General features: G+C 35.7%; 1 protein-coding gene across 1 annotated transcript in view; it reads right to left on the bottom strand.

Annotated features, from left to right (window-relative positions):
• Positions 1–21,645, bottom strand: part of ANO3 (anoctamin 3) — a 385,842-nt gene that overhangs the window by 173,154 nt on the left and 191,043 nt on the right. The window contains exons 3-4 of the mRNA XM_040638905.1: positions 3,717–3,911; positions 2,602–2,673 (exon numbers count right to left, since the gene is read on the bottom strand). Of these exons, the coding sequence (XP_040494839.1) occupies positions 2,602–2,673; positions 3,717–3,911 (267 nt within the window). The remainder of the gene's footprint in view (positions 1–2,601; positions 2,674–3,716; positions 3,912–21,645) is intronic.

Below are 21,645 nucleotides of genomic sequence, written 5' to 3'. Positions count from 1 at the left end.
TATATTGGTATATTTCTTTCTACCTCTTTTTCAATACATTTTTAACTAAAATGAGGGGAGGTCTACATTTATATTTAAGCTATTTTTTCCCACCCAGCAATATTCCCCAAAATGTTCAATAATACAAGTACTAGAATATTCAATTTTCCTCCATTCCTAAGTTTGATAATTCTTATCAAGAAAGCTGTGAGGAATAATACTTTTCATTTCTGATACTATTTTTTGGAATAGATTTTTAAATGTAAAATTGTACACTGAGTCTCTAAAATATGTGTTCTACAGGTTTCATCTTATGGCTCATACAACAAAGTATCTCTTTGAAGAGCTGTGTATCATCAACTTGTGGGTAGAATAAAGAAACAAAGTTCAAGATGGCTGAATGAGCTTTCAAGTACCTTTGTTGTCCCTTGCTCTGGAGACTTCATGAACATGATAATAAATAACGTTCAAAAGGTATAGACCAACAATAGTTTTCTAGAAGGCAAACTTCCGATGTCAGAGTGTTAACTGATAGAGTAGGTTAGCCTAGATTTTGTGCAGAGGCAGGAACACAATGAATCTCCTTAGCCAAATCCTAGAGATGGCTGGACTCAAAGATGGCAGATAGACAAAGACAGGAGTGAGTCAGAGGTAAAAACCTGAAGAAAACTGAAGGTCTGACAATAAAACATGCAAACACAAACTTTTTCTCTAAAGAAATTCAAAGTACAAAAGCAGTGATGTGGGAATCAGCACTCAGGAGTACAGTCTTCAATCTGACATTGGGTACATCACCTAAGTAATGGCTCCTTAGCCGTTCACACTATAGTGAACTCTTTCCTTTCCTGAGACTTCTCCATGTACCCAGAACTCTGAGTCAGCCTTCCTGTTGTTTTATTTCTAAATTAAACAGATGACCAGAGATCACCAAAAATTGTTGGAAATTCTATAGCCTAAAAGAGAATGACTAATTGAAGCAGGCAGAAAAATGGATCACTGGAACAAAAGCCTAAAACTTAAAAAGTAAAGGAAAACTTAAGACAATCACAAGTGTAATTAGAGAGATTAGAGATGTTATGTTCATGAACTACAACAGGATGCTCTGAAGAAGTTACATTCTGAAAACAAAAAAGACTTAGAAATCAAATATACATATATGACCTCACCCTCCCCCAACACACACACACACACACACACACACACACACACACACACACACAGAGAGAGAGAGAGAGAAATGAAGAGTCACTTGGAAGAAAAGAGCAGGAAATCTTCCAGAAGTGAGGCAGAAATCAAAACCATGAGATGAAAGAAAATGCACACACATGCATACACACACACACCTAAACATAATACCGCATAATTCTGTAACACAAAATATAAAGATGATAAAAATTCACAGAGAGAAGGAAAAAGAAAATCAATGACAAAGGAACAAGAATCAGACAGAAATTGGGCTATTTTAGCAGTAACAATGGATGCTAGGTGACAATGAATCCAGTCTCCGGATTTCAAGGAAAATGATTTTAACCTAGGACTTTATAACCGAGCAAATACAATGAAATGTAAGAGTGAACCGAAGTCATCTCAGACATACAATAACTTAGAAAGTTTGCATCTCCCATGAGGTAGTTGCTTAAGGATATACTCTGAAAAAAAAGGGGGGTTGAAAACTAAGAAAGAGGAATATGTGGGACAGTAGAAACTGGAATTAATCCAGTAATCTAATGAAAAGTCAGTGAACACCAAGAATTTCTTAAAGAAGAAGAATGAGATAAAGGATAAAAATTAGAATCTGGAACATATGGGATTATTTAGAAGGTGAAATATTTTCTTCTCCCAAGGAAAAAAAAATACAGATAATCTAGGAAAATAAAACTAACAAAAGTGTGTGGTACAAATAAGAAAGTAAGTTTAGTGTGGCATGATTTTGAGTAATTGATGGAAGTTTGGAAAGGGGAATCAATTTGACCTTGACTCTAGGACTATTCAAGAGTGGCACAGAGGTCATAACAACTTGGAACTGTAGAAGAGGAAGTGATCCTGTAACTGCCAAAAGCATTATTTTCATAGTAGTACTATATTTGCCAAGTGGAGAGTCAAGAGATACTGTTAAAATGTGATAGAACATGATATAAAGGTGTAAATATGCTATTTAGAGCTACAAATTTTAATCAGCAGAGAGGTTTAAAAATTTAAATGGCAATATAGCTATGAAAAATTGAAGGGTTATGCAGATAAGCTAAATCTTCATCGAACACCACAGGGGATCAACAGATACTGCTGAAATTCAATAAATCTAAAAACAGCAGTATTAATGTGCTTATCCATAGAGAATTGAAAGATATTTCCAAAAGCTTAACAGCAGAAAGTGTTAAAACATTTTTGGTTATGAGATTTTCATTACAAATCTTCTTATATTACTTGAATTTCAAACTGTACATGAAATACCTTCATCTTTTTTTAACCAGAGAATAGTATACTCACCCATCAAATATTCCCCCATCAAATATTAAAGACCAAACTTTTTTTTTCTTAAAAAATAATATTCTAGATATGAAGAAGACAACTTACCTTTGGAGAGGGGGTAAAGGAATAAGGAAATACTAGAAATTGACTTACCCAAGCAAAAGTCACTGAGGTCAGCAAAAGAGCATTTGAGCACAGTGTCTTTTTTATCCTCCTCAGCATTAACTAGGGGGAAAAAAAAAACATTCATAGTTTTTGGAAATAAAAACATTATCATTTAGAAAAATGACCATCATGACGGATGGCCAAATGATGGCCAAACATGAAGAAATTTTTTAAGTTAATGAGTTGAAATAAGTTATTTAAAATTTCAATAAGGGCAAGATACATCTCTAGAATACCTTCATTCTCTTGAATAATTAGCCACCTTTGTTATTGGACATGGATGTAAGCTATTATTTATAATTGGTATTGATTTCACAGCATTACTGAAAAGAAAATCTTGGTATTTTCAAGTTATCCAGAGGAAGAAACAAGTCCAAGGAATCATAAAGGAATGCATTCCCGTAAGACAAAAAAACAACTTAGAGAGGGATGGCAAAATGGAAACACACCTCATCCACTGCAAGACAGGGGGCCAGGTTGTATTTTGACTCCTGGATTTGTGAAAAGGAATTGTCTAAAAGCATAATGGTGTCTCAGATGGGCAGATGTGTGTAGAAAGGTGCCCAGGCAGCCACAAAGTGTCATTAATGTGGCATCCAGCTGGCACTTCCCTGTATTTCAGCCCTTTTGTTGTCCAAGGCTGCGGTGCCAACATGTGATTGCTAACACTTGTCCAGCCACATCTTTGTGCAGTCAAATCTTCACTGCTTTACTGTCAACATTACTTAAAGTCTTTGGTCTTTCTTTCTAAGAAACTGAGTTTAGTATTGCTGACGTAGTCTCCTCAGTTACTGGTTATAGGTTCTTACCAGAAATGATAATGAGCCAGCAATTCAAGTAGCTGGTCTGTCTGCTCCTGCAAACAGAAAATACTAGCTCCAGGTTCCCATAAGGTTGGCTTCTTTCAAGGCCAGAACGAAGTGAAAACACACCTGGCCAACAAATGGCCTTCCGTCTGACTGGTGTACTGTTCTCCTTTTTATGCCAGCCTTCCTGCCAAGGAGCTCTGTAAATTCTAGTAAAATGGACGAAGGAAGGAAGGAATGGTTCGAAAACACTTAGTCTTTTCACATTGAACAAAAAAGGCAGGAATAGCTGCTCACCTGGCTCTGCTTTGTCCGCGGAGATTAAGGTTACGGAAGTGGGAGCCTGAGACTCACTCTCGGTGGACTGAAAGAGTGAGGTGGATTGGCTCAAGCTCTTTGAGTAGGCATAGCTCTGGGCGAGGCAAGGCAGGGATCTCCGGGATGGTTTCAATGAAGTTTCCTTTGTTATCTCACTCTTGCTTACATTCATACCTGCAAATTCAAAATGGTAAGTTTTAGAAGTAATAAATAATCAGCAAAAGTTGATAAATAATATTAATTCTTGTGATGGCTGTTTCAGGAAAGTACTCTTGAAAAGCACCACCTAGGGACTGGAACTAATTGAGTTAGTTTTGTTAATATTTTGGTAAGGGAAAGTGAGAATTTTGTCAAACAGTCCTGAGGAATGAACACTTTCTCTTCCAGTTGACCTTTCACCATTTTTAAAAGCTTCTGTGAACAAACAAACAAAAAACAAAGCAAAACAAAAACCAAGTGGTTAACTTTATTTAGGAAGTTATGAGAACAATCATTTGGATTATCTTTGGATAAATCTAACCATTTGGTTTTCCAAGTAGCAAAATAAATGAAACTAATACATAAATATTCAAATTACTGTTTACTAAATGGAACCCTTCTTTGTACTCTATTCTCCCTTAAACGCATACATACTACATTTGATTTTCCCAACAATCTTATAGAGCAGATATTGTTATTTCTATTAGCTGTGGGGAACTGAGACTTAGAGAGGAAAAGTAATATCACTTATGTCACACAGATAAATAAGCAGAAAAGGGTTTCTATTCCAAGCTAAAACCACCACATCAGGGTGCATGTATAAATTAGTTCAAAGCTCCTGACCACCATCTATTCACCCCCAAACTCACAGACATTGAAATGTAAAGAACTTAGCAAAGTCTATACCAATAGAGGCTAAAACACAGAAAGAACATAGCTATAGGCACATCTGTTTCTACCAGCCTCCCTATTCACCTGCCCACATGCTGATTCTCTGTTTTAATGTAAATTTCTAAGGGAGTGATTGAAAAATGAAAGGGATAGTGCAAATGCATTAGAACACAAAACATTCAATTAAGGAAGCTTTTGCAGTTGCTCATCTTAATTTCAATTTTGAGACAGAGTAGAATCTGAGTCATAAAAGGTGCGGGAAAGGGGTAAAAACAGAGAAAAGGTACATTTGCAGTAATTATCATATTTAGAATATAAATAAATTTAACTAAATTCCACTCAAATTGCTCAGGTCTGTAATTTTTTAGCTACTCTATTTTATAGTCAGTTTGTAAATTAACTCAAAATTTCTAAGTAGCTCTTCAAATGAATGGATTCAAGTAAGGACCAGCAGAGGTACCAACGTGTACTGCCCATTGGGACAAATGGGAATCCTGAAACAGAAATAACAAGGCAATTTTTGAGAGAGGTTCTACAGAAATAAGACATGGCTGGACAGAAGAAATTCAGATAAACCTAGGAGTGGGGCTTTTATCCTTTAGTTTTATACAACCATGTATTTATTTTCATATTAAGTCTCAGTGTGCAAATAGAATATGAACTAGAAAGGTATGCAAGGAAGAACTGTGAATTGACTGGAAGCGTAACACCCCGTCTCTTAGCTTTCTGGGATCTTTAATGACAAGAAAAGAACATACTTTCTTGAAGAGGAATTCCCCAAGGTCCACAGAAAGCATATTGAAATCCTACAAAAATACCAGACAATTCCGCTTAATGACCAACCAGTGTTTTCTACACTACATCCAAGAAATAACAGGGCAAATCTATCCTAGTAAGTGTCTATGCCTATGAATCTTTTGTAATGTGATTTGATACATTCTTTTAAGAAACAGCAATGTAGGATATTAAATGGTTAGCTTTCTGTTTCTGGGCCACTCTAGCAGAACATCTGAGTAAAGGAATAAATGTTTGGGGGGTGGAGTGGGGGAGAGGGAAGGTGCATAGATAGAAGACAGTGATACCTGATGACAAAGATGTTGACTGAGAGAGAAAGGCCCTTGGCCCCAGATAAATGGCCTTGATAGGAGCTTTATAATAATACTATTCACCTTAACCCACTGACACAAGCATGTAGCTTCAAAAAGGAGCAACTACTACATTTCCCTTTCTTACAATATTCAAACACGAGTAAAAGTTTCAACTGTTCTTTGGGTGAAAGATGACTATTGAATTGGTAGATATTATTTCATAAACCAATATGGGGTGAGATTTCATAAACCAATATGGGGTTAATTACGCTCACCAATGCTGTCAGTGTTTTCTGACATTTCATTCATTCCGGTATTCACCAGGTCATTTGACAGATAGTCACTGGGCCTTTGCTCTCTGAAGGCACTCTGCTGACTGTGGTGAGTAGGGTAGACAGTGGTGATGAGATAGACAATAATTCCTGGCCTCAAAGGACTTTTATTTTAGTTGAGACTCAGACATTGACCAAACAAAAATAAATAAATATATACATGTAAATTGTCTTCAATGCTATGAAAATACGGGTACTGCTCTATAATGAGAATAATAAAGGAGACTTCCCTTAAGAAGTGATCAGGGGCATTTTCTCAGAAGACGTGACATGTTAGGCCAAGAAAATGAAGAAGCACCTAACATACAGGAAGGTGCTTATGTTGTGTTTGTGTTGATGGTAACGCGTGTGCATGTGTGTTTGTGGGAAGTGCTTTTAAGCAAAGATAATAAGGTGCATGAAAGTCATGAGGTAGGAAGGTTACAATGTATTTATAGAACTGAAAAAAAAATCTGTGGCCTAGTGCCACAAAGAGGCATAAAGGAGCTATTGCTGCAGTCTAGGTGGGGGATAAAAATTAGCTACTGTTCTTTGAGGCATTATTTTATTTATATATACATTCATTTGCCCTTTATTTTTCAGAGATTAATCTGTTTTATGTTCTTTACTTGAATAATTTTGTTTGCCAAAATTCATAAAATATTTTTAAACAATGCCCACCCTACATGGGAATGAAACTAGGAGAGGTTAAGGTATTTACTTCCTCAAGGTCATAAATCTAGCAACTGGCAGAACTGAACGTTAAAGTAATAGCTACTGGATTCCAAAGCCCATGATCTTTTCAGAAGATGGCTCCCTGCGAGCCCCAGTCCTACGTGGTTCATTACCATGGTTTCACTTGGTATAAATACCACACACATTTTCAGCAGAGAGCTCTGAATGTAGAAACCACAGAGCTAAAGCAAACCCCAGAACCTATAATTTTATATCCACAATCTTAACAAACTGGAATGTAATTTGGTGAAAAATGAACATGTGCTGCTTGGTACGTATCAACAGGAAATGTCTACCCGCCTTACCTATCAAACTGTATTTCCCGTGCTCATCTATAAAAGAATAGATATGAATAATATATAATCTGCTGTGCATTAACAATGTGTGTAACTGAGTTATACAACATAGGTATCAATTTTTTTATTTTTAAGACTGATTTTTATTCATCAGGGGTTTTTTTTAAATCATTTATGTAATAATTTCAAACAATTCTTGAGTTCTTTCTCTGGGCTAGGCCTTGATTCAGTGCTGAGTATAACATGGTGCTCACTCACAGAGGAAGGAGATACATAAAAACAGATTTTATGCTAAAAAACAATATGAAATATACACAGCACATTATAAAACCACCCAGGAGAAACTCCTAATCCAGGTGGCAATGCTAGTGAAGTCTTGTCTATGAAGGTAATGAGTGGATTCTTTTTGGCATATTCTTACTCCTACTTCTCTGTATTTATAATTCTTGGGTTCAACACATTTTATTCAAAGGATTATGCACATAAGGTAGAAAACTCTCCATACAAAACATAACTGTTGAAAATATCCATTAAATGCAACACTTACAGAAAATTGGGTAAAAAATGGTGACGATGAAACAAGTATACTTCGCACAGTTCTGCGTTTTCCTTCCTATGCATCTTCAAAGCAGTGCTCTCTCATTTCCTGAACTACTGTTTCCAAAGCTACTATACAGATCATCTTTGCTAGAAACCTATATAATCTAAGCAGAAAGTCTGATGTCCTAATGTTCTAAAAAGTACGAAGTTTCTTTTCCAAGTTCCACATTAAATGGCGTCACATTCTGCCTGGCATAACTAAGAGCATCTGTTCTTTGCATGGCATGACTTACAACAGCTACGCCCAGAGTATATTCAGAACTTATTTCTTCAACGTTCCAAAGTTCCATTTCTTTCCTTGTTGGCTTTACCTGATACCCTTGAATAATACTTGATCACTACTCCTTTAAAGCTAATAACTAGAAAAGAGACCACGGTAACATGTCAATTTTGGTAAGCATATGCAGCTCACGAGTTCAAGGGTAAATCTATAAACTGCAGAAAATGTGTCATTTCCTGTACCTGGAACAGATTTTTCTCAAGCGACAATTAGCTACTTACAATTGTTCTAAGAGCACTTCATAAATGCTGACATATTTAAAGGGATCCAATGAAATGACAATTTCACTTGTAAATACACAAAGGTCCACGAGGTGGAATTGCAAATAAGATATCTTCTAGAAATGCATTCACATAAGACATCTGACATCAAAGGAGGAAAAGTGGACATTCAGATACCATTTAAACTCAATGGACTTTGAGTTGATACAGAATTTTAATTGGAAAAACAGATCCTTAGGAAACTTCAAAGAGGCAACTGGAGAGTAAAGAAAAAAATGGGTGATTTTCTTTCTTTTTAAAGATTTATTTATTTATTTTAGGAAAAGAGAGCGAGAGAACGAGAGAAGGGGAGGAGGGGGAGCAGCAGAGGAAGAGAATCTTCAAGCAGACTCCCCTCTGAGTGCAGAGGCCAATGTGATGCTCCATATCATGACCCATGAGGTCACGACCTGAGCCGAACCCAAGGCAAACGCTCAACCGACTGAGCCACGAAGGTGCCCCAAGATGGTTGATTTTCTTAGTGCAAAACACAGAGTTTCAAAAGATCTACTATTTCAGTAAAATTTCTCTTCAAGAAAACTAACTCATCCTAAGGACTCATGTGAAAAAAAAAATTGTTTTATAGAACTAACTCTGAAAATTCTACCAAGCAAATTGTTAGAAGAATTTTTGGAAGATTTGTAGCAAAATAATATGATATTATGACCTAATGGATTTTACATTATGTCCATAAGTTTTGTCCATAAAAAATGTAGTTGTCTGACTCTTGTTATAATCTCAAGAGAATTCTGTAGTTTAGTAAAACTTTTACCTTTCTCAGAAATATTTTAGAATCGATGGCCTGAGAATGGGTAGTGTCTCAGGATACCACTTGATTTTATAAAATGCAAACACACCTTCCTATAAGAGTAGATATAACCGAAGCATATTTATCTAAATTGTAAGCATTGGGGGAAAAAGCATAAACACACACAGAAGTTTCTTCTTCTCTTCCTTATCAAAATCACTGTAGCTCTGTTGTCTTCAAAGGAACATGTCTGATTTGAGTGTGCCCTTTTTGGCGGATGTTATTGCTACTGATAAAAGCACCATTGATTGATTGCCTACAAAGGGCCAGGAGCATCCTATATGTTATCAGTTAATTCTCATCCCAGTCCTGTCATGACTTTTCATCTCCACTTTACATGTGGGAATCCTGAGATACAAAGGACTCCAGTGACTTGTCTCTAGTCCCACATGTAGGAAATGCTATAGCCTGGAAGAAACCAGGTCCATTTGACTTCAAGGCCTTTGCTCTTTGCAATAAAACACGTAAATTCTTTGTTTACTCAGAAACTTCTTTATTTACCATAATTTGTTCTTCACTCATTTTTCAGTTCTACTATCACTTTGAACAAGGAAAAGTATGTCTCTTGGATCAGAGTCCTCATAGGATAAGGATGGTTAACTCCGAGTAATTGAAGCAAGGTTAATAATTCTTTTTTTTTTTTTTTTTTTTTTTTAAAAAGGGGTGAGCAGAACTAAGAGAAGCCAATAAACATTGATGAAGCTCCTTCCAACTAACAAGGGCTGGAAACCTTTATCCCCCGTGGGCCTGCAGAGCAGGGAGAGGGAGCAGACGGAAGAACTTGGAGATAATTGTAGCTGGAGGAGAGGGAATCTGACAGAACCTATATGCTGACCTAGCAGAATGTAGCCACTGTACACCCACAGAAGGGCATGGAGCGAGCCAGGGAAATAAAATACCCCCAGCCTCTCTTTTGTCAGTTTCTAATCTGCTGCTGATACGTCCCAACTGGTCAAATCTAAATAGTAGCTAGAGGTCGTGCAAGCTCTTGGTTGTTGTAGTCCGTAGATACCTGCTTCCTGAGGAACAGGACAAGGTGAAAAGTGGTGCAGGATAGATCTGGAGGGATGAACGGAGATTACCCACTACACACATACAGATGTGCACTTTCACTATCAGAGAATACAATTTTAAGGGTTTTTTTGGGGGGGGGTCATAAATGATAAATATTCTAAGATGTTTATAAGTAATCATGGAAAAGGTAACTATTGACTTTATTGTACTTTTGACTGGCTTGCTATGGGCAAGACTCTGTGCAGGAGACAAAAGTAAGTAATACACACTCAGTCTTTAAATAAGAGTAATTAGTAAAATAAAAAATTTATCTCATTCAATTAAAATATATTAATAAGAAAGGTGAATAAGAAAAGCTCTCTAATAAGTGTAATGCAAGACAGAACACTGTAAGGAAAGCGCAGAGTTATGAAGGAGTTTATAAATTGGTGAAATACATTTCAAAAGTCCTGAAGGTGAAATGAGAGCCCTCATTTTTATCTTTATGTGTGTGCACTCTTGTCTAGAGTCTAATTTCCAAGTCACACAGCCCACCCCAAACAGGTACATTTTCTTTGCTGTATGTCCTCTTAGGAACATATATTTTGGGGTGCCTGAGTGGCTCAGATGGTTGAGTGTCCAACTCTTGATTTTGGCTCAGGTCATGATCTAAGGATCATAAGATCGAACGCTGTGTGGGGCCCCACACTGGGCATGGAGCCTGCTTGGAGTTCTCTCTCTCCCCCACCTCTGCACTATACCCCACTCATGCTCTCTCTCTCTCTAAAACAAGAAAAACAACAACAAAACATACTTCGCTTTAATAGAATTTCATGTTTGCATTTATGTATTTATGAGGTTACTAGTTAACATACAGTCTCTCTAGCTGCACGGTGAGTTCCATGAGGGCAAGGACCATGTCTGCCTTGTTCACAGACACACATTCAGCATGTGGCACTGTGTCTGCATATGTAATATGCAAATAGATATTTACAAAAAGAAAGACTGAAATAAGGCTCTATTAATTAATGAGTTTACCCAATGAATATCTTCATGTGACAAGTATTCAGTCTCATAGATGCTAGATATTCTTTCTAGACAATGGGATTCAGCAGTGAACAAAGAGATAAAACTCCCTGCTCCGGTAAAGATTAAAATGTCAAGGGGACATCGGGACACATTCACTCTTCAGGAACCAGTGTTCTGAAACTTCAAAGCTCAAACAACTTATAACCTATAATGCTTTTTGAAATACAAATGAGATTGATGCATATATTAGTGGAGCTATTCCAAATCCCACTCCTCCCCCTCAATGGCTATTCATCTCCTTGCTTCTGTTTTAGCACTCAAACAGATTTTCGCAGCAATGGAAGCAGGGAGTAATAGAGATTTCTGGTATTTACAAAATGTGCTATGATGCAAAGGGCTTTCTTTAGAATGTACGGGGGGAAAAATAAAGGCAGAAGTACAAGATAAATCTGCAGCCAAGCTTTACCCCATCATTTTGGGGGTGTGTAAAGGGGCAAAATGGAATTCCTGATCTTCCTTGCCTGCCTCATGGAACGCAATTCCAAATGAAAACAAATCTTGGGTTTAGATTAGGGTATAAAATTTGAAGTTTTATATTACTTCTGACAAGCTGCAAAGGTATAATTTTTACACTACTGTCAACAACAATACCGCTGTTCCACTATGAAGAACTCAGAGATGGGATTTGGGTTTTGAGGCAAGCGCATGGACACAGCAAGAAAACCTGAATTATACCCTGTCCTTGAAGTGGGGGAAGATCTGAAGACTCCCACTACATCTCACAGGTCTATGATGGCATTTTGAAAATTCTGATCCCATTTGTTCCAACCACACACTGTGATTGGTGAAACCAGTAACTCAACTAGAAGCAAATGATGTGTAGACTCCAAACCCAAACACAAGCATGACTAGTCTAACCAGCACGGCATCAGGGCACAACCTGCTCTATATTTTCAGCCTGGCATGAGCATTTGTAACCACAGAACTTCCCACTGCTTGCAACCTGCTGCTGTAGTTTTTACTGATGGGTTTCACCATACTGTGCCAAAGGCTGGCAATTCCCACATCTTCTTTTGAACATAGTTTGATATTTTATAATTGAAAGCTTATTTCAAAAGCTTAAGAATGGGAAAATGTAGCTTATACTAGAAAAGAAAACAGAAAAATAGTTGATTCTGGATATTTTTTCAATGAGTTTAGGGTGAGAAATCTTAGCTATTAGTATTATGTTAGTTTTAGTATTCAGTTAGTTAGTATTGGTATATTTTTAAAAATTCCATTTTAAAAGATAAAGGATAAATAATAATGGCAGTATATATTATTGTTACTATTAATTATGTTTAATTATTATGTTGGCTAATAATTAATTTACCACCAATTATTTACAACCTACTCTTCTCAGGAATATTCATTCTACAGAAAGTTAGAATTTAAGTTTTAATTTAATATCATTTGACTTTCAATTTTTAAAAATCGTATTTTAAAAATCATGGTTTTTACTCACCGGTAAGATTTTACTATTTTTGCAGAGTTTTGAGTTCAATAAAACCTAAGCTGCTTTTTTCCAAACACTTCTTATTTTCATTATAAAAATTATATGAATTTTCAGGGATAACCCATGTGCTTATTTTCTCCCTTTTATTTATCTTTTTTTTTTTTTTTAATTTCCATGCGTAAAGTCAACATTTCTGGTGTTAAGTTTTTTGAGTTTTGACACAAACAGGGATTCTTATAACAATTTCATTGACAGGATACAGAAAAATTACAACACTTGAATCAATTCCCTAGTCCCACCTATTTGTGCTCCGTGTTCTCCATTACCCAACTTCCTACAATCAATGATCTGTTCTTTTTACCTCTTTTTTTTTTTTTTTTTGCCATATCCAGAGAGCCACATAAATAGAACAATACACTATATAACTTCTAAGATTAGGTTCTTTCACTTAGCAAAATGCATGTGAGAATCATCCATTTTTATAAGTGTCAAAAATTCGTTCCTTTAAATACTAAGTAGTAACTTCATTGTGAGGATGTCCTACAATTTGATCATCTATTCATCCGAGGAAGGACATTTGGGTTGTGTTCAGTTTTTGTGATTACGAATAATGCTGCTATAAACATTCATAAAGGTTTTGAGTTCTCAAAAACACATAGAAGCATGCTTGCTGGGTGAAATGATAAGTGTATATTTAATAGTGACAGAAACTGTCAAATTTTTTCAAAAGTGGCTGTACCACCAACAGTGTATGAGAGAGTTCCTGTTCAGCACTGTATATTTATCAACAGGATTTTGGTTGTTATTAGACATTCTAATAGGTTTGTAGTGATAACTCACTGTGGTTTTAGTTTGCATTTCTCTAATGACTAATGTTATTGGGCATCCCTACCTGTGCTTTTTGCCATCCATATATATTTTTTGGTGAAGTCTTCAGATATTTTGTCCATTTTTTTTCATTGTGTTTCTGTCTTATTATTAAGTTTTGAGAGTCTTGTATATATTCTGGATATAAATCCTTCACTTGATATGTGATATGTAAGTATTTTATCTCAGTCTGTGGCTCATTTTTTTGTTTTGTTTTGTTTTGTTTCCTTAATAGTGTCATTTGCAAAGTTTTTATTTGCAATGAAGTAAAATTTTATGAATCCTGTTTTTGGTGCTATATCTAAAAAATCATTGACTAAACTCAGGTTATGAGCATTTTATTGTAGGCTTTTATACTTTTATACTTGACATGTAGGTCCATTATATATTTTAAATTAATTTTTTATATACAGTGTGAGGTATAAAACAACAATCATTTTTGGCATATGGTTGTCTAGTAGTCAACTATTCCTTAAAAGACTGTCCATTCTCCCTTCAGTTGTCTTTGCACCTTTATCAAAAATCAAGTGTCCATACTTATTAGGTCTCTTTCTGGGTTTTATATTCTGTTCTTTTGATTATGTGTCTATCCTTTCACCTATACCATGTCGTCTTGACTATTCCAGCTTCACAGTGTATCTTAAAAACAGGCAGTGCTAGTCCTCCAACCTTGTTCCTTTTTTTTAATTGCTTTGGCTATTTGAGTTATTTTACCTTATTCTACACACTTTAGAATCAGCTTATTTTTAATCGATAATTAGCTTATCTATAATTGTGATATTAAAATTGAGATTGAATTAAATCTCTATATCACTTTAGGGAGAATTAACATCCTAACTACATCAAGTTTTCCAGTCCATGAACCCGGTATGATGATTTCTTGAGGTTTTTTTCTTTGATTTCAACATATTTTATAGTTTTCTCCATACAAATCCTGCATATTTTATTAGACTTGTAGCTAAGTATGTCATTTTGTTGGAACTTTTTTAAAAGGTAACATCCTTTTTTAAATTTCAGTTTTCCAGTTTTCAACTCTGCAGTGCTAATGTATAGAAATGCAACTGATTTTTGTTTATTGATATTGTATTCTGTGAACTTTTGCAAACTTGCTTACTAGCTCCACGAAAAATTTTGTAGACTCCTTGGAATTTTCTACATAGACAAGCATGTTGTCTGCAAGTAAGAGTAGTTTAATTTCTTATTTTCCAATTGAATACCACATTTTATTTTCTAGGACTGCCAACGCAAATATTGAGTAGGAGTGGTGAAAGTAGACAATTTTGTCTAATTCTTGATTTTAGAGGGAGAATAAGATGTTAGATGTAAGTGTTTTATAAATGCCTTGTATCAAATGGAGGAAGTTTCTTTCTATTCCTAGGTTGCTGAAGTTTTTAACAACATAGATGTTGAATTATTTTTTTCTGTGTCTGTTGATATACCAGGCAGTTTTTTTGTCAAATCTGTTAGTTTGGCAAATTATATTGATGGATTTTTGAGTGTTGAACCAGCCTTGCATTCCTATGTGACAGTTATTATATTTAATTCTCAAATAATCCTGAAAGAAAGCTTTAATTATACATATTTAAGATGAGACAACTAAGATTAATTAAAGACATTTTAAAAAAAAGACATTGAGCTCCATAACTGCCAAATCTATGAATTGAATTCAAGTCCAAGGGATCCCCAAGCTATGTTCCTCTTATTGTAGCACCATACTTTTCATATGTGCAAGAAGAAATAGTATTGATGGGCTCCAGGGCCCCGAAGCCTCTCCCTTTCTATACTCCACTTCCATGGTAAAGAAGTCCGGGTAGGGTTCTAGGAAATGGACACTTTTGTTGTTGAGAGCAAAGCCAATGGGTACACTGATAGAAAAGATTATACTGTACAGCCATGTAGTCTCTCCTGGTCTTGTCTATCTCTCTCTTTCATGTGTTGGGATTTGTAAAAGTGAAGCAAAAACAGGATAGGTAGGGCCTACGCAGCTAACCTTTCAGATGATGGTTTAATCAGTTGAGATTACACCTTAGGAATGTTTTCATTTTCCTTCAAGATTTCCTTGTGTTTATGAAGGCATTGAAAGGATGTAACATTGAGTTTCAAATTAGATATAGGCCAAGAAGAAAGACACCTAGGAGGCCACTAGATCTGCCATTATTTTATATCTTAAAGTAGAACCTGGTTTAGCAGAGCCAGTAATTTTATGTAGACTTTTGAGGCCAAGCCCCTAGTCAGAAATATAAAAACAACTATTTTTCCTGAATGTATTTGTGTCTTCTCTGCATATCTTTCTCATGAATCCATTTTTTAAAAAGATTTTATTTATATTTGACAGAGAGACAGAGAGTACAAGCAGGGGAGCGGCAGGCAGAGGGAGAAGGAGAAGCAGGCTCCCCGATGCGGGGCTTGATCCCAGGACCCTGGAATCATGACCTGAGCCAAAGGCAGACACTTAACCAATTGAGCCACCCAGTCATCCCTGAATCTATTTTAAGATTTAAATATAATGATCCTGGGTTTCAGCTAAATCTCTGCCTTAACACAAGAAATCCTTACAAATCCCCAGGAATACTGTGTTCACCTTTTTTTTTTTTTTTAATCTAGTTACACAGCATTATTGGAACATATCTACTGAATAGAAATATCAACATTCAAATAAAGTCTAAGGGACAACAAAAACCTACTTTAATAAATGTTATTTTATTTAGGGCAGAGAAGGAGAAGAGTTTGGATGATTTTACCATATATATCAAGAATATAATTAAAGTATTTAGAGCAACACCACTTGTTATGTAAAATGGATGTTAATAGGAAAACATTGCCAATCTATAGAAAATCAATGCTGAGCATTTTAATTATTACAACAAATGGTAGAAGAAGAAGAAGAAGAAGAAGAAGAAGAAGAAGAAGAAGAATTATTATTCATCTACTTCAGTCAAAGTCTAATGTCAAAAACTTCAAAGGAGTTTCATTGCCTCCTAATTTTCTTTCAAAAGCTATCTGAATATAAATGTTCTGATCTCGTCACTACATAATACAGAACGTATTTAAATTGACAGACTGACATTATAGAGAAGAATGCTTTCAAAATCATTCACATTGTGCAGAGATTTAGTGCCCAGTTCAAAGACAAAGGAAAAGAAGACAAGTGCCTGGATTTATTTTACTGGTTTTTCTAGAAATCACTGGTCCTTGGATAGGTTTTTTTTCCATGGTGACACACAAAAGAACAAAGAAATGATTCGGAATTTTCTAATCCTTAAAAAAGAAAGACGGACTGATGAATAAAGAAGTGCTACTTTTTGCACTGAGAACAATGGAAAAGAAATGCAAAGTCAGACTGGAAAGACAGGAGCCCACTGGCTGTTTTGTGTCTCTTAGCAGAGACTGCAGGCGCAGTTTCTGATTGAGAAATCCATTTCCACTGAAGGTTACTTTCTTTCTTTTTAACTTACTAACTGGATCACAAGCCCTTTGCAGTCAGAGGCAGCAGTGGGCAAACATGGCACTGGAATTAGTGTAGGTTCCAAACACAGTCAGGCTACAGCACTGAAACTGAACGTAGCGTCTTCTGCTAGGCTTGACAAGGCTTTCTGAGTACACGCTGTTATTTAAATGAATAAGTTTAGATGGGGTTCTGATTCAAAAGGGAATACCATCCTCTGAAATTCCTAATCAGGTCTGCCATATGGCATTTTTTCCATATGCCAGTTGGTACAATGGCGGTAGGGCAGATCTAGGAATATTCAGGAGCTTCTAAAGAAATTCTAGGTAGACCTAAGGATATACAGGCCTTAAAGTTTCTCACATACACTCCTAAACAGACATACACATACTCTCATATTTACTCCAAAAAACATTTGGTCAGTCTGGCTCTGCCTGGGTACCCATGGCCACTTCTTCAACAGCCAGTCCTGTGTGCTGGAGACGGAGATGTGGTTTTAGGGTAGATAAAGAAAAGAATAGTCATTCCTCTAAATCGCAAGCAGTTTTCTCCTAATCAAAACAAATAAATTTGCCAGACCAAAGACAATTCTGAGGAAGATACTGCATGTTAAAAAAAAAAAAAAAAAAAGACCCAAATCATTGTATTACTCCATAATCTGGACAAGTCCAATTCCAAAATTGTAATATTCTATGGTTTTCAGTAGCTAAATTTTGTCATTTTGTTTCTAAGAGAAGTCTCAAGGCCTTTATTTAGTTCAAATTTTATTCTAGTTATTCTCATCTGTACTTTATTTAACCTCTTTTCAATTTCTTAAATCTGTCACTGTGGGGCTGCCAACAGATGCAAGAAGCCTATAAACTCAGTGGCATATTTTTATAGGCTTGGACAGGATCCATTGTGTGTAAATTCTCTCCACCAATCCAATCCCTTTGTTCTGTTTTTGAAAACAAAACAAAACAAAACAAAACTCAAAGACTAAATCAATGAAAACAGTTCATAAATACAGTTTATGCCATTAGTGCTTTGGAGTTAAGTACAACATTTCTCCTAAAGTAAGGAGTTTGTTTCATATTAAATGTATTTCAAATAAAACTTAAACCGGCTCTCTGACATATTAAATCAGACTGAAATTTATGAGAGATATAGATAGATAGATAGATAGATAATAGATATATTATATATAGATATATATAAAAATAAATATATATATAAATATAATATAATATATAATATATAAAAAAATACATATATATAAAAAATAAGATTTTTCTACAAGCATGAGGAAGTTATTATATTGAATTTGAAAAATTGGACAATTACAGGGAACTGTATTTAAGCCATATGCAGAACATAGTTTTCCCAAAACTTCATGGCATATTTGCCTTCAAATAGTCTTATTTAGGGATTTAAAAAATTCATCATACAGACAATCTAATGATTATCTATGGTTAAAAAAGAAAACGAAATAATTTCTTAAGTACCTATGGGAAAGGCATTCAGAGATGTCAGGATGACAATATGAAAATGTGTGTGAATAAGCCAGACATAGCTCCCTTCATTTCCTCCTTCTGCTTTTATGAGCAGCATGGCAGCTTAGTGCCAAGGCAGGGCTCAGTACTGCTGAATAAATATACCTCATGGCTGCCATGGGATTGTAGGATGAAGTAAGAGCGTTCTCGCCATTCCCATTGTAAGACACACATGTAAAATATTCTGTGTCTTGTGAATCCTTTTAGAAAGGATCCCTGGTGATTGTCTAGAACATTCATTCCCAGAAATATATGGGAGATTTTTCTGACTCCATTTATAGCTTTAAAGATTAATAAGAGATTAAATGGGAGCAGGTATTTAATTAAAAGTAAAGGGGACTAAGCGGAATATGGTTTTGTGTCACAGTCCTATAGTTTAATATACTCAATAATGCATCCACAAATATCCGTACTGTCACACAAACTTTCTTTATTCTGCCCTAAAAGTAAAATCTCTTTCTTTAGAATTTTAATATCACCTAGTCTGCTTAACTAATAATGGCAGTTTTTATTTACATTATAATTTTTTGTCAGTAAGCTATATCTCTACCATTGGATTCAGCCCCTTGAGGTCAGGGATCACAGATCCCTGCTCATTTCCTCCACAAGGGCTTGCTCATTGCTTTACATTCATGGGACCATTGGAAGCACTGTGTAGACTGCAGTACACCAAGGGCCAGCTGTGATCCTTAAAATATACCTTCACAGACTAAAAATCCTAAAACAACCATCAGAGTATTAAATCAATAGCAATATTCCTTCACTATACTACAGTTGTAAGAGATTAAGTATATTACTTCTTAAAAATGTATATGCATAGAGATTAATATTCGTGTATCATTTTTATGATTTTGATGAGTTATTATCAAACAAATCTTTTATTTGACTTTCTGTTTCAATTTAGTCAATATTATTACAGTGATTACATTTGTTAAGGGGCTTTTTATATGCCAGACATGGTGCTAAACCATTTATGTACAATATTTCTGATCTTATAAAATGTTTCATATCCTCATCTAACAAGTGGCTGAAAATATAGGCTCAGATAACCTAATTAAATTGCTTGAGGTCGTATAAATAGTTGAACTGGTATTCAAATCCAGATTTGTATTTTTCCAATTCCTATGGGACACAATAGCTTTCTTATCTCTCTATAAATATTTAAAAATTTTAAATTATAATGTGATTAATTCAAGGAATCATCAGTATGTAACTGGATATATTTGTTGTTGGAGGTCACATTAAAATCAACAGACATAAGACTGATTTTATGTCATTACTTTTCCAATTAATACCCCTTTAATTTTCAGGATCAACCCCACACATTAAGTGTCCACTTCACTGGCCCTATCTTGAAAAGTCACAAGGAGAGTGGAAGATGTAGGGTTATAACATTTAATCTCAGACTCTATGGGGGAGGAAGAACAAGTCTAAATGTGATCTTTAAATGCAAACGTGTTAAAACAGTTATACAACTAATTGTACCCATAATATAGAATTTGTAAAGTTGCAAATAATGAAGAACTTGAGAAAGGCAAAAATAGGTGTGGATTTCTTGGTTTGAACAAAAGAACAAAGGTGTTAAGAAGGAAGTGAGATGAGTAGAGAAGTATTCAGTATGTGCATACAAACATGCTAGCATGTTACTCAGATCACACTGGCTAACGTTTGTGAACATATCGCTGAGTGTTTCGACTTGAATCATTAGGTGAAATGCAAAATTGTATTAGCATGATCAATTCATTTTTGGAAATCTGTGATAACTTCTTTTTTATAAGGTGTACTACTATACAATCTAATATTCACACTTTGGCACATCTTTAAAAGGAATATCAGTTTAACTTATGGTAATTATTGCAAACAGTGTAAATGATAAATGCTTTTCTCAAACTGGCAAAATGCTCAACTCTAGATAACCTAATTAGTCTTTAAAAATTTTTTTTAATTAAGATTTTATTTACTTATTTGAAAGAGAGAGAGAGAGCATGAGCAGAGTGAGGGGCAGAAGGAGAAGCAGACTCCCCACTGAGCAGGGAGCCCTGTGCTGGGGCTTGATCCTGAGACTCCAGGACCATGACCCAAGCTGACACTTAACTGACTGAGCCACCCAGGCGCCTCTGATCTAATTAGTCTTAACATCTTTATTAAAATAAACGTCTCCTTCTCTGGATTACGGCTATTTAGTTACATCACTATTCTGTTAGACTATAAACTACTTGCAGTCAAGATCAGCAACTAATTTATCTTTATATCTTCCAAACCACAGGACACCATACTCTGCATATTTTGCAGAGCGAGCAAATGACCGAATGAAAGAATGAAATATTTCAATCCTCAGATAAATCCGAGTTGATTTTCCATGTGCCAAGTTTTACAAATGGATTTCTCCATTTCCATTAAAGTTAAAAGATTTTTCTACTTCTTCTACTCTAGAAAATTACTGTAATTTAAGCCAACAGATTAATCCCAGAACTGGACAAACCGTCTGTCAGAGATTCAGGAATCTCAGATCCCAGGACAGAAAGACAAAACTGCTCTGACAATCAGCAGGAACCTTAATACATGGAGTGCAGATCCTCCAAACAATGGAAATTTCTACCGCTTCTGCTCTAACACTGGACTCAGCAGCTCTGCTCAGATTGTCATTCCCGCTTTAAAACTGTCGGTGGCTCCCCCAGGGCAGCCTGTTCCACAAGTGCCAGCTGTTAACGACCTTCTTTTTGTAGAGCAGAAATTTGCCTTCCTATGGTTCCCAACATTGATCCTTGTTCTGCCCTTCAGAGAACTGAAAACTAAACGCAGTCTTCCTTCCATATGACAGCTCTTCAAATATTTGCACACATCCATTACTTCCCCTTGAAGTCCTTTCTTCTCTGAACTAAAGATCTGGTTTCTACACCTGGTTTGTGGGATATTGCCAAACCACATCATCTCCCTTCCATTCTCATAAAGGTGATGACTTTGGATCCCATTCAGAATCACCTTTGACCTGCATTCAGTTCCACTGTGCTCTAGTCTGCCCATTTCGCCAGCTCTTGACATTACAAAGGAAGGAGATTATCTGTAGCTACTTAGGACCTATTTTCCGATTGCAGTTCAGTTAAATGAGGTTTCCCTGCTTATGACCTTATCACATATAGGAATGTTACTCCATTGTAATTAAATAATTCTCCCTGCAATCATTTAATTCTTGTTCGAATAGCTGCTCTATGGTGAGTCCACAGAAGGCAAGGAAACACAGCTTGTTCACAGCTACACTGTGAGACTACCACTGAGGCCACTACAATGTCCGGCACGTA

The sequence above is a fragment of the Ursus maritimus genome, unplaced genomic scaffold (genome assembly GCF_017311325.1).
Source record: "Ursus maritimus isolate PB19 unplaced genomic scaffold, ASM1731132v1 scaffold_23, whole genome shotgun sequence".
Classification (NCBI taxonomy): domain Eukaryota; kingdom Metazoa; phylum Chordata; class Mammalia; order Carnivora; family Ursidae; genus Ursus; species Ursus maritimus.
The sequence above is the reverse complement of the archived record's forward strand: the minus strand, read 5'-3'. Positions and strand labels throughout refer to the sequence as shown.